Source organism: Sorex araneus, chromosome 1 (genome assembly GCF_027595985.1).
Source record: "Sorex araneus isolate mSorAra2 chromosome 1, mSorAra2.pri, whole genome shotgun sequence".
Taxonomy (NCBI): domain Eukaryota; kingdom Metazoa; phylum Chordata; class Mammalia; order Eulipotyphla; family Soricidae; genus Sorex; species Sorex araneus.
The window spans coordinates 74836675-74854629 of NC_073302.1; the positions used below are offsets into that span (position 1 = coordinate 74836675).

Consider the following 17955-nt stretch of genomic DNA (forward strand, 5'->3'; position numbering starts at 1 on the left):
ATAATATGAAGTAGAAAACAATTTCTTTGGGAGAAAAACAGATAATCTCTAAGGAGAATGATCATAGGTGTGTGCTTGGAGTATTTTGAAGTTCTTTTTCCCTTTAGGAATTGTTTGAAAGATCCTCAGGAGTTTTCCCCAAACCCTGGAAAGTTGTTTGCATGAAAGCTGCTCATTGTCAACCAAAGATATCACAATCAACAGGGGCAAGGGATAAGACATCGTCTTTGGTGAGTTGTTTAGTCTCATGAAATGAGTATCTGTTCTCCTAAGGCATTCTCACCACAGATAACTCATTGAGAAGGAAAGAGTATTTGTTCAGAATTTATTCGGGGAGGGAAAATGATGTGCTGGCATCCTATTGCCAGTGTAGACATGCTTTTAACAGGCCTGGAGGATTCACGATTTGTCCTAATACTAATGGTCTCAGTCCTACCTGCTGAGACTGTGTGGGGGGTGATGGGGGCGTCTTGCTGACTATCTGCTAGTCTCTGCGCCCACTCTTACTAAGCTCTACTATCTGGTTATGTAACCCTAATCCATGTCCACAGTCCAAGGTGCAGAGGGCTGGCCTGTCAGCAAAAAATGTTTGAAAAATGTTAATTCAACAATGTTGGAGAAATAATATTTCTAGAACTAAACTCCTCAGGGAAAATGAGAGAGAGTTGCTCCCAGGATCCAACTCCTCCGCACTGAAATATACTTCTTTCCTGATGCTTTCTTCCCAATCATTTCTAATGCCTAGTGTGTCCTGACATTTGGTCCAAATAAAACACTGGAACAGACTCCTGGGATACAATTGTCTTCAAACTCCACACAGGAGGAGTGTTTATTATCATGAATCAGCCTCTATTAGGACATGAAACATAGGGGCCTGTTGGCATTTTTCCCCCACACTGAATCACTTCATGATATAGATATAATTTTTTTTCTGGCATTAGCAGCGAGCAACTCGTTTAGAACCTAAGGCATTTTCCATACTTCCAAGCAATGAATACTAGCTTTTTTTGCATCTACATAGCACATAATTTAAGACAGTGGGAAAAGGAGCAGGAGAATAGTTTCCAGTGTAAAGAAAACACCATGCAGATGTTTGCCCTCGCTCTTGAAGCCTGATGGTGAAATCGAGAATTGTTTATTTGTTCTGAAGTCAAACCTAAGGAATTTCTTTTTAAAGGCTGAGGAATGGGGGAGAGGTGGGTACTGTGATATAATATATTCCTAATATTGAAAGAGTCAACACATGGCCCTGAGATTTTGAATCCCCAGAGAATTTAGATCTTTTGTAAATGGTTCATTTCTTGATCAAATTTGGCACACCAGATGTCTATTTGTGTCACAGAAAGGACATACCTGGAGAAACACCCGAGGACTAAAATTATATATTCCCCTTTTGTAATTGATTTTCTCCCCCTCAAGATAGCAAGCTAGAAATCAGTCCTCTATCTTGAGCCATTTATTGAGAACGAACAAATGAACTTGGAAAAGACATGACCCAATTGAAGTTAAATACCTGACTTTGGTGTATGAGAATCATAAACTTGCTTACGGTCTATCTGGTCTGCAAACACTTCCCCATATATCATCCAATAGGGCATGTAGAAGATGTTCTTGGCCAACTTCCATGATGGTTCCTCATTGGGAAAGAGAATGGCTTGCCTGGCGACCCCAAAACTCATCAGCACCACCAACATAATGATGACAAAGTACATCATGTCTATCATCTGGAAGGTGGAGAAGCAGAGAGAGAGAAAAAACAAACCCATATGATTGAGTATCCCCATAAAGGCTGGCCTCAGTGAGAATCTTTGAAGGAGGTTTACTTGGGAGGTTGCAGACTGGGATGCTTAGACAGGGAGCAATGTCCAGGCAAGAGAATCCCTGGTCTACTGAAATCAGTCTCTTCAGATACTTCTCAGCAACTCAAAACTCATTAAAATTTCCATTGCTGTATGGGAATTAGTCAAGGTTAAGCACAGTATATCACATAACACAGAAGTTTGGGTCTCTACAGTCATTTTTCTCTGCTCCTGGGGGAAACAAATGTTCTCTTCGGGCCTCTCTCTTCTTAGCAAAATTGAAATTGGGATAATTGAACTATTTCAAAAACTCCTGCAATACCGTAAATCCCCAACTTCTGAAAGGATAATGAGTTGGCAAGTCCCAACATAGAGCCATTTGTAAACAAAGCCGGGACAACAAATATCCGTTATATATCATCTCATTCCCGTGGCCTTGCCTTATTATAATATGTTCTACCACAAACCAATCTCTCAGAGAACTTTCTTTCTTACTCTTACTTTCTCTACTCTGCAGTATATTTTATCAGTTATGTAGGGTGTGTTTTCTTTGGCATTAGAATCAAGGAGCTTAATAGATCATTCCTGTGCCTGCTGCTGAAATGTTGAATTTTCATCCTAGCATGTTTATGAAGTTCTCAACCGCTTTCAAGTCTGCTATCTGTTATTCCTCTTTATGCCTTTGTTTTTTGCTTGGTCTTATGATACATGTTATCTGGGATCTGCTTCTCATATGCCAAATTACTTTCCTTTTATCACCAAAAATAGAGGAGGATGTAGTAACTACTATTTTGCCTGGCCAGAACCCATTACCTACTTCTTTTAGAAACCGTTCCCACCCATTTTGGCCACAAAGATAGGCCACTTTTCCAGGCTAGGTTAATCATGGTACTCATCTGTTGGCAACAGTGATAGGAAGTAGGCACGTGACACAGGACACGCCAACCAAAATCCCCTCTCTGAATTTCCTTCAACTGAAGCTGGGGGAAGGATATGCCCTTTCATTCTGTAATGATGTGAATTCAGAATACTTGAGGCTGAACACCACTAGTGATACTGATAGAAGTAAACGAGAGAGAGTGAGAGAAAGAGGGAGAGAGCGAGAGCAAGAGTGGGAGAGAGAGAGTAAAAGGGGGGGAAGAGAGAGAGAGAGAGAAGGAAGAGTACCATATGTTCTCCTGAGCACTTCTGGGAGTGGTTCCTGAGCACTGAGTAAGAAATATCTGAACACTGTGAGGTGTGACCCCAGACCCAACCAATCTATTAAAATCTTCCTATATGCTTTTTGATACCAGTGGCTCAATATATTTTAAGCCAATGAACTGAAAGGCAATTTCAAGGTCCATCTTTCAAATATTGTCTGATTTTGAAACTAAGAGAATTTCCAAAATTTGATTTGTTTGCTGACTTAAAAAATATGCCAGTTAATTAGTTATTAGCTATTTCTTTCACAACATAGTGGCCTCAAAACTCTCTTAAAGTGAGCAAGCCAGCAGTGTTGAAACAATTTTATAGGAAACATGGGCTTTAAAAAAATCTTCTCCCTTTCTCTTTATTTTGTAAAATTCTTTCATCATTTATTTATAAAAAGTTTTATCAATGGAAAAATATGAATGGCTTTTTTCTGTCCTGTTTACTTATAATGATTTAAAGATGTTGGTAGAGCAAACCACAAAATTTAGAAGCCAGTTTGACCCAAGAAAATTTAGCCAGTAAATACAGCCACTGTTTTAATTTAATTTTTCAGGATTGTTTTCATTGTAATTGGATTGTGATATCCAAAGGGTCAAGACAATCAATGAGGAGAAACATTCTCCAAAAAAACTCAACTCTATTTCAAATCTTACCTTCCAAGTGTTGAAATGTAATAGTGCAGAGTGCAGACATGTAGACATAGAAAACTATTACCAAGAACTTGGGCTGATCACTTCTGTCTTTAAAACTAACTTTTTAATTAGTTTCATATTAAGAGACCTGATTTTGTCTTCTTTATGTAAACACCCTATGGCTATGTTCTATTGAGGAAAATAAATACTGTATTGCTAAGCACATATACCCAGATGTCAGACTACCTGAGTTTTCATTTTTCTCTGATAGTAAAAATAACTAGATTTTTTGGTATGCTTAATCTTGTTCTTTTTTATTTGTAAAATGGAGATATGAGTAATAAGAATGAATGTGTGTTAATTTTGAAAGGATTGAATGAGATAATATTAAATACTCAACATAGTTAGCTCTCAGTAAATTTCATACATAATTATGACAGTTGGAAGGTAGTCAGACACTGATCTGAAGTTTGAACCCTGTCTTTGTCCCTTGCACGGGCTGAGTTTACTTAAATGGCTAAATAAAGATATTAAAAGCCTATTTCATAGCTGTTATTATTATTCAGCATTATATAAGTGAGCTTAGTACTAAACTTGGAGAATTCCATCTAGAAAGGGAATGTGAAGGAAAAGAGTCAGGATTCTATCAGGGGATTGTGTATGATCCTGGACTTGCAGACCGACTGGCATCAATGGACGTGCAGGTTTTCATGAGGGGAGGCATTTTGTCCCCTTCTTTCTTATACAACACAGATTTCATAGAACCAATTTAACAATCATGATTACTTACAGAACTCTTTGAATCCGGATGTCCCCTAAAGCCACAGGACCCAGTGAATTATGAGGAAATTTAGGGTTTTACTAATCTGAATAGGAACTTCCCAAGGTTCTTTATTTTTTAATGCATTCATATCCAGGCACATTTTGTTAATCCTCCAGCCTGGAAGTCTATCTGACTCACTAATAAATTCTATAAGTAAATTTTATCTATCTTCTGGATCAGTGACTCAATTATTAAACTAATTATCCTAAGAGCCTCATTAAAGGAACTAAGCCCCTAAATATTCTCATTTTCTACTTATTCTTGAGTGATAAGTGAAATCATTCATAAGATAGGAGGTAGAGAAATGGAGTACATCTCTTTTGTTCACTTTATAGTAAAGTTTCATTCCAGTCAAATGTGGGATAATTATGTCATCATTAAAATGATAGATGTGGATTTTGAAATAATCTGACTTTCAAAATCTAGTATGACTTTAATTATTTCAAGTACCTAAATGAAAGTTAGCAACTACCTATTTAAAACTTTCAGTTTTTGTTTTTTTTGGGCTCTTTTCATATACTTTTTATTGAAATAAAAAAGGCAATAATCTATTAGAAAAAAGAGCTGATCAGATTATGCAATTGGCTAATGGAGTAGTTTTCAACAGAGCACAATTTTGCCTCTCAGAAGACAAATGGCAAAGTCAGGAGATATTATTTTCCTTTGATATTCTTGGGCTATATCCACCTGTGTTCAGGGCTTACTCCTATTTGTGATCTAGGGACTATATACAGTTGCAGGAACCAAACTTGGGTTACTCATATGCAAGGAAGCACTTCACCACCTGTACTATCTCTCAGATCCTTATTGTAATAGTGGATATATGTGTGTATATTTGTGCACGCCCTATATTGCATCCTATAATGCATTATGTAAACATCATATAATGTTTACAGCTCCTCAGAACAAGTAATTATCTAATATAAAATATTAGTTGTGTGAAGGTTGAGAAAACTTGGCTTAATTATGCAGATGTTATAGTTCTTCACTTACATTGAATACATTTGAGGTTATATTTGTGAATTTCATGGGAATGTGTTCTCTCCATTCAGCAAATTCATATATCCATACATTTTTGTATATAAATTGGAGAAGTGTCCATAGATCCTTTCTCCTAAATTTTGTCCACAACATTCTAAGTTGAAACTATTTTTAAACATGGGACTTTTCACCACAATCTCAAATTCATCACTATATACAAAGATGATGTAATAAGCAGTATGATCAAGCAATAAATGCCGATCTTTATACAAAAGGTATTGGATTCTTTACATGTTCTGGAATATCCTTAACACTGTATGTTTTTTCATTGTAATTTGCCAAACATAATATGAACATGAGGATATAGATGCAACTTATCAACTAACTATTATGAGTCAGTCTCTTGGTTAATTCACATATATCATGTTACCAACACTGCTATCTTTCAGGATTTTCATTTATTATTACTTAAAACACGAATAAACTGAGTCTCAAAAGGGCTAAGTAAAAGCCTGAATTTTCATAATCCCTTGATTTTGGATTTAAATTATTTCTTCCATTGCATGAGCTTGTAAGTGTTTTATGAGAAGAATATTGATTATTTAGCATTCATATACACATACACATATCATCATCATCATCATCATAAATATTGATTTGCTGATGGAAAAGGTCAGCAGCAATGATGTATGCAATAAAACTGAAATGAGAATGATTTAAAAGAAGACTACTTATTGACCAATTGTGGTTTCATTAGCTCTTACGATGGAAATGGAGTGGGCAGTATTCACAGAGAAGTTTTTTGTATACACTGCTGCTGCCCACTGATGACAGGATTTAGTCTTTGGAGAAAATCTAAGAAACTCATGGATAGTCAAGGAATGTTAGAACAGGTCTACATCCACATATGTGGAAGCAGCAATGTTTCTACTTATGAAAACTAGTTTTCCACATGGAATTCTTTTTTTAAAGAATCATATAGGTAAGAACATAATTCTGAAAACAAGTTCTTAAACATCATTTTCCAATAATGTAACAAAATATGACATACTGAAAGAATTTAATGTCCAACTCAAACTCAACCTAATTCAAATCATAGCTCAAATAAATATTTTCCTCCCGTCTGTGGGGAAAAGGCATTAAATAACAATAGCAAAAAATTCATTTAGAAACACCCCAGATATAAAGAAACATAGTAGGGAAATAGCAAATGCCTAAAGGTAATCGATGCTGAGAACCTGAGATGGGTCCTCAAAAGGAAACTTATGATGGAGCCAGGGGTAACAGAGCTCGGAGGGGAAACTAAAACGATGAAGCAGGAGATGGTCCTAGGAGAAGGTAGAGTGTCATGGATGAAACTTTATTAATTATACTATTGTAAATGACAGTGCCTAAAAGGAAAAACAAAAACATCTACCATAGAGGCAGGCTGGTGAGTGGGAGGGAAACTGGGGACATTGGTGGAGGGAAGTAGACACTGGGGAAGGGATTAGTGTTGGAACTTGTATGCCGAAAATAACTTTGTAAAGCATGGTGCCTCAATAGAAAAAAAATCTTAATTTTTTATAGAAAAATTTTCTTATGGAAAATAATGTTAAATGGAAACTCACTCCTTCAAAATCTTCCCTGGTAAACGTGGTCTTCTGTGTTCCTGCTATTCTTCACACATCACACATCACAGAGTGTCTATACCATCTGTAAATACTTCTCTGTTTCTCTCATTTTCAACCATATAGAATGCATATACCAGAAAGTGAATTGGTGGTAATTGGTATCCAATTCTCCAATTATGAATTAGGTGTACTTAAATTTATGAATACTCAAAAGGATTTAAAAAATAAAACCAGGACCATTGAATTAGGCATTGAATGCAAGTTCACTCAAAGTAGTTCCTTATTCCTACTCTAAGGACTGTTCCCTTGAGAATTTTTAATGTGGGCACAGAGGACTCTGCTTACCATTTTTCCAATCATCATTACATATGGGCCCAAATACTTGTTCACGCCGAAGATGTCTAATAGGCGGATGTACCAATAAATGATGTTCACACAATAGATGACCCTGCCATCACTCCTGAAGGGCTGGTCTTGGAGACGAAGGATCATTCCAACAGAGAAGAGTAGGATGGCTATAAGGTCTGTGACATTCCAGTACTCTTGTAGCCACACCTTTACTTTCTGCAGTAGCTTCCCTGGCTCTGACATCAGGATCTAGAAGGCAGGAAGGAGAGTAGGTTTAGGCTTAATGTTAGTCTAGATTTTAGTCCTATTGGGAAGTTCTTGATAGGTTAGTGGACATCAGTAGTTTCTTTCATTTTGTTGTGTCTCCCTGAATATTTTCAAATAATAAGCTGAGCCTAATCTAGAGATATTCAGATGTAACTCATCAGAGGTAGAGATAAGCAGTAAATTTAATTATTTGATTGCCTTATAATTTGGAGGCACTAATTAGCATTTCCTTCACTGTCACTGTCATCCCATTGCTCATCGATTTGTTCGAGAGGGCACCAGTAACGTCTCTCATTGAGAGACTTATTGTTACTGTTTTTTGGCATATCCAATACACCACTGGTAGCTTGCCAGGCTCTGCCGCGTGGGCTCAATACTCTCAGTAGCTTGCCCGGCTCTCTGAGAGGGGCGGAGGAATCCAACACGGGTCGGTGGCATGAAAGGTGAAAGCCCAACCGCTGTGCTATCACTCCAGCCCTTAGCATTTCCTTACATAAAATTATTGATTCCTAATATCCTGGAAGTTTTCAAAATCCTTTTCTATCTCAGGAAACAGCATCGCCATACTGAGTAACTTAGAAGAACTCCTTTATTCCTTTTCACACCCACACACTCTGCATCAACATATCCTATCACCTCCATTTCTAAATACAACCCAATCCAACCACTTCTCACCACCTCCACTGCTGCCACTCTATTCTCAGCCCCCATCACATCTCTAACTGGTGATTGGAACAGCCTTCCAATGGATCCCCCTGCAGACATTGTTGTCTTCTGCACTCCAAGGTATTTTCTGAGCATCCCACAGAATGATCTTCTAAAACCTAAGCCCTACGCACTGGACCCTCTGAGCGGACCGGGTGGACTTAAAGCAGAAGGCATAGAGAATGTTTCAAAAGTAGGCATGGCATGAGGGTTAAATGCATAGATGTTATGGGGATGATGCGTAGCATGAGGAAGTCAGATAGGTTTATCTCTGCAGGTGCTTTTGCTTCTGTAAAGATAGAACAGTTCCTTAGAAATGATACATTTTATAGTGGACAGAATATATACATATATAATATTATGTCCAGGTATATTTTATATATATATGTAATACATATATGTATTATGTCCAGGTTCTGATGCTATCATCAAATATCATCATACCCTTGTAGTATTGAAGCTATGTTTTAATAATATTTTATTTTATTTTATTTATTTATTTTGTTTTAATGGGCTGGAGCCATAGCACAGTGGTAGGGCGTTCGCCTTTCATGCGGCCGACCCATGTTCTATTCCTCTGCCCCTCTCTGAGAGCCCGCCAAGCTACCAAGAGTATCGCGCCCGCAAGGCAGAGCCTAGCAAACTACCAGTGGCGTATTGGATATGCCAAAAACAGTAACAATAAGTCTCACAATGAGAGATGTTACTGGTGCCCGCTCAAACAAATCAATGAGCAACAGGATGACAGTGACAGTGATTTTGTTTTAATAATATTTTAAAAACTGAAACAAACAAACAAAAATTCTAAAATTTGGGCAGTAGTGACTCATTTGTACATGTATGAGAAAGTTCATCAAGTTTTACTCAGAAGGAGTTGCTTACTTCCTTGCCTTCATATTGAAGATAAATTATACTTTAAAATAAGAAAAGAGACACTTCAGATACAAGTGAAGCAGAACCATTTCTTAAACATTCAATTATGATCATTGCCTTATACCTTCTAATAGCTCCACTACTAGTAGAAAAAGAGCCAAACTCATTATTGGGGTCTCATCTTCTGGCCTACTATAGTTTCCTTATCACCTTCCCAGTTACCAGAAGGAATCTGTACTTAAGTGTAATAAGTCCATTTTGTGTTCAGCACCTTCATAATTGCTCCTTTCTCCTCCCAGCATTCTATACCTCTTCCCTCCTCATCTCAAAGTTCCTGCTCAATTTTCCTGTCATAGGAAGACTATTTCTGAATGACCTAGCTGCAGTTTTCCACATTCCCCAAAACCTCCCTCATATATGACCCCATTTACATGCCTTTTAATTTATTTGTTCAGGTTTGGGGGTCACACCTTGCTATACACAGGGATTACTCCTGGATGTGTGCTCAGGGATCATTCCTGGCTGTGCTTAGGGGACCATATGCTGTCTTGAGAATCAAATTGGGGTCAGCTGTGTGCAAAACAAAGTGTGCTTCCCCTTGTACTATGTTCGAAAAGTTTATCATTATAAGAAATCAACTTCGTATGCCTATATATGTGTATTTATCTGTTATCTAGCTAATTATCCATCATCTACTCATGTCCAGCTAGCTCTTGGTCCATCTTTCTCCCCTAGATGGTAAACTCTGAGGGCCTATTACACAGTAGAGAACCAAGTTTGTTGAGTGACTTGCATTGAGGCCTCAGTGTAATGTAATTTTCTAGTTCTTATCTATCTTAACTGGATAGAGATAGATAGATAGAAAGATAAGTTGGGTAGAACCCCTACTTATCTTTCTGCAACCACATCCTCTACAAAGTGCCCAGCTGAGTTAGAGGGAGTTGCTCCCACCCCCACCCTGTCCCACAGCTTTCCCTGGGTGGTAGGCAGTCATCTTTCTGAGGTTATACAGCAAGAATAACTTCATGAATCATTGTGTTTACTCCCAAGATCTCTTTCTTTTCTAGCTTTCCATGACCCACCCCTTTCTTGACTCAGGATCTCTCAAAGGAGAGGAAAGGTCTGGAACAGCTTTAATCTGTTGCTGTTTCCTTGAACCTGTCCCTTTAGTGATTGTAACCTTGGCCTGAGATGGTCTCATTCTTTATCTCTTGTAGTGCATCAGTCCCAGAGCCTAGCTCAAGGTTCCTAGAACTTGGTTTTATCTATGAATCCCCTGAAGGACTGCTGAAGACCTGAGGGCCAAATCAATTCTGCAGTTTCTGTTCTAATGTGCCTTGTATGGGTCTTGAGAATTTATACTTCTAACAAGCTCCCAGGTTGTCCTGGGAATCAGACTGAGGAAGAATTCTTGCAGTAGAAATTCTTGCACTTCTGGTGCTATGCCCCAGTTAGTCCTCACCTCCAACTCCCGTTCAATGGGCAAATACCAGTAAGTGTGGCCTGGGAGTAAGGAATGGCTTAGTTGTTCTAGTCCTTTGTCCACACTTTCCTAAAACTGTTCAACATAGGGGCCCATTCTACACCTTTTATGGAGGGTGTGGGTTCACACCTAGCAATGTTCAGGACTTACACCTGTCTCTGTGCTCAGGGATCACTCCTGGCGGTGCTTCGGGGACCATATGGGATACTGAGGATTGAGCCCGGGTCAGCAGTGTGCAAGGAAAACACAGTATAACTCCAGCCCCGAGTTTTTCAAATATAGGCATATCCTGCTCTATTGTGCTTAATGGTGGTTGGCGTTCGCTTTTGTTTTTGCACACAGCTGACATAAATTTTCGCTCCTACCTAACTCCTGGCCTTCTTGGTATTTAAATGTTTTTTTTCTTTTGGGCCACACACAGCAATGCTCAGGGGTTACTCCTGGTTCTGCACTCAGGAGTTACTCCTGGCAATGCTTGGGGGACCATAAGGGATACCGGGTATTGAACTCAGGTTGGCCTTGTGCAAGGCAAATGCCCTACCCGCTGTGCTATCGCTCCAGCCCCAAGGTATTTTAACTTTTTCTTTAAAAATTATTTATTTTATAGTTGTAAGGGTTTACCTCATGGTGCTGTAGGCAGGTGCCATGTAGTGCAGGGGACTTGGGCCTCACCTGTCCAAGGTACATGCTCTATCATTTGAGCCACATCCTGTCCCTCTATTGTTTTGTTTTTAAATTGTTGAGTTTTCACAGAAGTTCTTTTACTACAGACATGCCTCAGAGACAGTTCTAAACCATCACAAGAGTATGTGTCTCAATAAAATGAGTCACATGAAGTTTTTGGTTTCTAGATTTATATAAAAGTGATGGTTAGGTCAGAGACATACAAGTAGGGCATTTGCCTTGCATGTGCTAACCAGGTAATTCACAGCACCCCATATGGTCCCCTGGGCACAGAGTCAGGAGTAAACCCTAAGCATACTCCCCAGAACAGAAATAACAAAAGTGATTTTTATAGAGCTGGAGGATATAACCCAAAATTCTTACCGACAAGGCCCTGAGTTCAATCCGAGCACTGCATGGGACCCCGACCCCCAGTATCTTAGAGTCTAGTTCTAGTGGCCCCTAGCACTACAGGGCTTAAGCATTGAAATCACCAGGTTTGCATCTTGGGTATCAGGGTATCAAAGCGAGAGGCCTCAGAAGGCCAAAGGCGGCTGGGCTGAGATGGGGGAAGGACCTGGGTGGCTCAGCATCTCTGAAATGGATTCAGGACACCGGAGTGAGGGTTCTGCCAGAGGAGGGGAAGAGAAAACATTGAGATGCTAAGTGGTCAGCCCTTCCCTCCCTCCCTCCTGGCAGCTTCCTAAGAAGCAGGAAAGACTCTCAGATTAACCCCCGGCTAACCCCAGGCTCCAAAGACCCGCCCCCCTTGCTATTTTGTGCAGCCTCAGGAGAAATGGATCTGCCGGCCTTGAGGTTGCTGGCAGCCCGCCGACCTGGCAGCCTCTTACAGAACAGTCCACCGAGTACAGACTGCTCCCTGTCTCTTCCAGGCTAGTCCCTGGAGGGAGGCCAAGCGCCCTGCTGAAGTCTTGCCCTTTTCTGCTTATCATGGGTGAGGAATATGCGTTTGGGCGTTAAATGCTGGGGAGCAAATTGCCCTTCACAGCCTTGGGGCCCTGAGCAGGCCTCAGGTCACACCACAAACACATTTCTCGTGTTTTTTTCCCCTCCACCAATTGGAAATCCACAGACTGGTCAGGAAGCAGACGTTGCTCTGAAGGGGGAGAGCTAAATGTAGACAACCAGTTAAAAAAAGAGCAAGTCAGGTATTCATTTAAAAAAATAATCCATGCCCTGATAAATGGGACACAGAAGCCCTCTCTAGATTCTCAGGATGGAGCTTTACTGGTTAGACTTCAAATATCCCCACGGCAGTTTTTTTTTTTTTTTTGGTTGTTGTTGTTGTTGTTGTTGTTTTAAGCAAATCATGATGCCTTGCATGCAACCTGGGTTTGATCCCCAGCACTCCATATGGTACATGAGCCTTCCAGGAGTGATCCCTGAGCCCAGAACCAGGAGTAAGCCCTGAGCACTGTCAGGTGTGGCCCCTGGCCCAACCCCGACTCCCCCAAACAAAATTTAAACAAAAAACTGGAGAAGGGTTGCTCTACTTATCTATGTATTGATCTTTATTTCTATCCATCCATCTTCCTATTTATCATCCATCCATCCACCCATCCACCCATCTGTTTCTCTCTCAGCCTTTCACCTGCTTATCTCCCAAGAGACTGCCTGTAAGTGACTCTCGGTTTTCCTCTCTGGACCTCAAGATTTAAGGACGTTTTCACTTGTTTTCATGATGACAGCATGGTGCATTTGCAGATTAAAAAAACAATCCTTTTCCTAGGATCCAAAATATTGAGCCTCCCCCACCCCCACCCCCAGCTCCCTTACGAGAACTAGGATCGTTCCAGTGTGCTTGCGAGGGCAGTGGATTAGAAAAGAGACACTTCTTTCCCGAAAGGCCTCTCCTGCGGCAAGCAGAAGTAGGGGAAGGTCAGTGGGCGGACCTGCCTCCCGGGCGCTCCTCTCCCGGAAGGGCGAGTGCCAAGCGCAGGAGCGGGGCTGCGGAGCCCCCTGCTGGACGGTCGCGCCACATTCAGCAGCTGGTCCCTGCCTAACGTTTTGCTTTGGCTTCAGAAGCCTCCTGGGGGTGGTGGTAGCCAGGCTCCCTTTAGGCAACAGGGGTGGACAGAGGAGTCAGGGCATCATATATCCTCTGCCTCAACAGATTGAAAAACAGAGCTGGATTCACCTTGGTGCTGGGGCGCACGCATGGAATGTTGAGCAGAAATAAAGCAGAGGCACAGCATTGAATGAAAGCGCTGTTCTGTTCTTCCAGGAGCTGCAGAAAAGCACCCAGCAAACTGCAGGTGTGGGTGTGTGGGTGGACCGTGTGCAAAAGAACTCAGAATGAGGGGTTACCATGGGAGTTAAAGAATGAAAAGGTTTTTAAAAAGACTCCAAAACTTGAACAGTGTAGAAGATGTGTTTATAGGGACTAACGGGGTGGAGGGAGAATGGTGCGTACTGGAAGGCAACGGCAGAGCTGTTAGAAGAAAATGGATGAAATTCTCAGCATCAGGGCAACTCTCTGACTGAAAAGCCTCCCCAGATTTGTTAAAGAAGGGGGAAAAGGGGGGCTGGAATGATAGTATAAGGCACTTGCCTTATACGCAGCCGGCCCGGGTTCCATCCCCAATAACCATATGGTGGCTCCCCGAGTCCCACCAGGAGTGATCCCTGAGCACAGCCAGATGTGGCCGAAAACCAAAGTTAAGAGAATGAAAAGAAGCCTGTTTACAACGAAAAAAAGAAAAAGAAGGGGTGGGGGAGGGAATGCAGTCTTCAAGATCAGTTTGGGAATTTGGAGGCAGCACTGTAGAAATAGTGCCTGGCTTTATTTGGCCCCCCACTCCCTCCCATCCACAGACATCTTGAACATTGTCTTTCTCCCCTGCTCACTTTCAGGAGAAGTGGTTTACCTCTCTCATCTTTTCTATCCCCAGAGTGAAGATATAGGAAATGACAATCCATTCCTGGGTGGATGGCCAGCGCTCCATCTTCACTAACACGATATAGTTGAAGAGCATCAGGTATCCGATGTAAGCCAGCTGTAAGGAAACACAAGACAGAGCTCGGGTTGCTGAGACCCACATCCCTGCCCTTGGGCAAGGCCACCACACAAAACTGAGAGAGCAAGGTCAGCAAGGATGAGAAATTCATGGTGAAATGAACTAAAAGCTCTAAATATCAAATGACCAGAAAAGAGGGCAACATTGACGTACTTTACTATGAAATTTCCTTTGACCCTTACATATGTTTCTGGGTCAGAACTTTGTGCCATAGCTGCAATGCATCCTTTTTTTTTTAAAGCAATTATTGACTTAAAAAAAAATCTTTCTGGCTAAACAGCAATCTTTTCTCTGAGGCGCTGCCATTGCACAAGCCTCTCGAATGAAGCCAGGACAATGGGGTTTTGCCTGATGTATGCCCAGAAGATTAAATGTTCAATGGAAAGAACTGCTCTGGGAAGCACTATAACTGCAAATTGTTCATACTCACATGAAAATATCTTGGACTTTCATTTCCTTTTGAGTTAATGTTTTATTTTTTTCTCTCCTGCCTCAATATGCTTAGTTTTCTTAATTCTTGGGATGGCTTTTCCCATTTCCCATTGCACCATTTTCTTGCCCTATGCAAGTTGTCATACCCCCTCCTGGTTTCTGCTTCTTTGAAACAGAGTAAGAGAAACTAAGTACTCTATAGAAGTGTGAATATGTGTGGCCTGCTATGGCTTGGAGTGATGGGTCATTCTCAGAGGGCTCTTAGGTACTTGGATGGAAGTGGATAGCTTACAGGAGAACTTCTTGGACTTGGTATTTGTCACCTGAGGATCCAGTAATGTCCACAGGAGTGACATGCAGTGGGGCTGGGAGGGTTAACTTAAAGGTCTCAGAAGCTCCTGGGAAAGGATTCATCTTAGGGATAATGACATATATATATATGTATACATATATATATATATGTGTGTGTGTGTGTGTGTGTGTGTGTGTGCGCGCGCGCGTGTGTGTGTGTGTGTGTGTGTGTATATATGTTTAAATTCTCTCTCAAAGAGTGTTCAGGTTGAATAAGATGCTTGAGGAGCCCTGGAGGCAGTGTAGGAACTATGATTGAGTTGGTTCCAGTCTTCTGTACTCTTCCGAGCCATTGAGTAAAGAACAGGATGTGATAGAGGCAAAAGGGTTGAGACTTTGAAGGTTTGGGGAGGACATGAAGTGGAGATAGCTGCAAAAATGGATGCAGTGTGGCTGAAAGGTACAGAATGGAGCTGCCATAGAGCTAGAGAAAATTTGCTTGCTCTAACTGGGCCACCATCTTTCTTCTTTTTATTTCTTACTTTTTTTGGTAAATGAATAGATTCTGAATATGACTCTAATATATTTTCTGAACCCCTATTACATTCATGCACTTACTGATATAACCACATGATTTCCAATCTCTTGAAGGGTAATGCGTCAAAGTTCAATGGCATCATGATGAGGTTGGAAGCAATTAAGTAACTTTGATGCTGAAAGGTTCTCTCTCCAGCTGAGATATGTGCTCTTGAACAACTGTCTCTTCTGGACAGACCACTACCCCAAGCTGCTGATCCTTCCCTCCCCACCTTCACAATCACGAGCAGATTGTGGAAACTTCACCTTCCATGGATGTGCTCTGCTTCAGACTGTATACGATGTTGTTTAAAATATAATTTTTAAAATACGGTTTCTGTTTATCATTGTACACTGGTTTTCCCTGCCAGACCTACGAGTAATGGATTTTATAAAATACAAAGACATCAGCGTTAGTCTCTAAAATAGGCTCCCAACTTTTTTGTGACTTAAAATTCCTCTCTCCTTCTGACTGCTTTCTTCTGTTTGTTCAAGAAAACTCCATTCCTTCTAGGTGAAATGAATCTTGTTGACTGCCCAGTTTTATCTTTTTATCTTGTCACCTGTTAGTTCAGTGACAATTCTTTTGTACAGGCCCACAATCCTTCCAGAATCTCTGCACTTTAGTATTTAAACTTTCTCCATCCTCTCAATACAGATCTAGTGTATTTGTTGGGGGACATATTAATGTTTAGTGGAAGGAATACTGAAATGAAGTCAGTGAAATTCAAAATACCAGCTGGACTCCCATGCCATTTCATTTTGGACAAATCACTTCACCTCCATGTGGTGACTGGCATGATTACTCTTGATTTTATTGAGTTGGGGGGGGAAGTGTAGGGAAATTATGTATCTATCCTCTGATAGACATCTGATGAGTGGTGGCTGATATTACTCATCTATTGTTTTTCAAAAAAGTTTTATTCCTCTTGATTCTTCTTACCTTATTCCTTGTTTCCTTTTGGTCCCTGATTAACCATTTACACCTCTGCTCCTTTCTAAAGAAAACTACACATATTATTATTTATGCTTCCTCCCTTTCATCATTTTTAGCTCCTACTTCTTTAAATCGCAGTGGACTCTAAAGTAACCATGTCTTCCAAAATCAGGCTATAATATTTTTGTGGAAAATTAACAAAACATGAACTTCTGAAAATGGAGTTTTAACCATATTTCAATGGCACACAGAGGATGAGCTGCTGTCTTTGAAGCAAGTTGAGTTCTAAGAACCCAGCACAGTCATGGGGCCTCCAAAGACTTTCTATGGGGTGTTTTAATAGTGTGTGTATGTATGCATGAAATTGAGCAAGTTGTATGCAGTCTACCAAGGCTCTGATTACAAACATAATTTTAAGAAGTTTTGGGTGTAGCACAAAAACAAAAAAACAACAAAGATATTCTAGTATGAGTGGGACTCCCTTGAAAATTTGTATTTTATTTGCTTATGTATATTTAAGGGCTGGAGCGATAGGGTGCTTGCCTTGCACACGGCCGACCCGGGTTCGATTCCTCCTCCCCTCTCGGAGTGCCTGGCAAGCTACCAAGAGTATCCCATCCACACAACAGAGCCTGGCAAGCTACCTGTGGCATATTCGATATGCCAAAAACAGTAACAAGTCTTACAATGGAGACGTTACTGGTGCCAGCTTGAGCAAATCGATGAGCAATGGGATGATAGTAACAGTGACAGTGATGTATATTTAAAATATAGCACTGTAGCAATGTTGTCCTGTTGTCCATCAATTTGCTCCAGCGGGCACCAGTAACATTTCCATTATGAGACTTGTTACTGTTTTTGGCATATCGAATATGCCACGGGTAGCTTGCCAGGCTCTGCTGTGCAGTTGGGATATTCTCGGTAGCATGCTGGGCTCTCTGAGAGGGATGGAGGAATCAAACCTGGGTCATTTCTGATAATCAAAATGCCTAATTCCTGCACTTAGAATATGCCTAATTCCTGCACTTAGAAAATGCCTAATTCCTGCACAGTGCAAGACTGGTATGGTGTCCTGTGGATTTCTGGTGAGACTTTGCCATTCCTCACTTCTTCCCACGACTTTTTCTCCTGTCCCTGGAGAGCAGATGGGGGTGGGGATGTTACCAGGAAGGAGTCTGTCACGCTGGAGCAGCCCAGAGTGCACTTCATGCCTCCAGTTGGCATCTTCTCTAACTGGGTATTTGAAACGGATTCTCATCACAACTGGGTATGGGAGCCAGTTGGATTTCTGCCTGCTTTC

At 40.8% G+C, this 17955-nt stretch overlaps 1 protein-coding gene across 1 annotated transcript in view; it reads right to left on the bottom strand.

The window, feature by feature from the left end:
• TRPM3 (transient receptor potential cation channel subfamily M member 3) overlaps window positions 1-17955 on the bottom strand; it is a 608677-nt gene that overhangs the window by 80040 nt on the left and 510682 nt on the right. Inside the window, 3 exon segments of the mRNA XM_012932570.2 lie at window positions 1550-1724; window positions 7388-7639; window positions 14270-14398. Of these exon segments, the coding sequence (XP_012788024.2) occupies window positions 1550-1724; window positions 7388-7639; window positions 14270-14398 (556 nt within the window).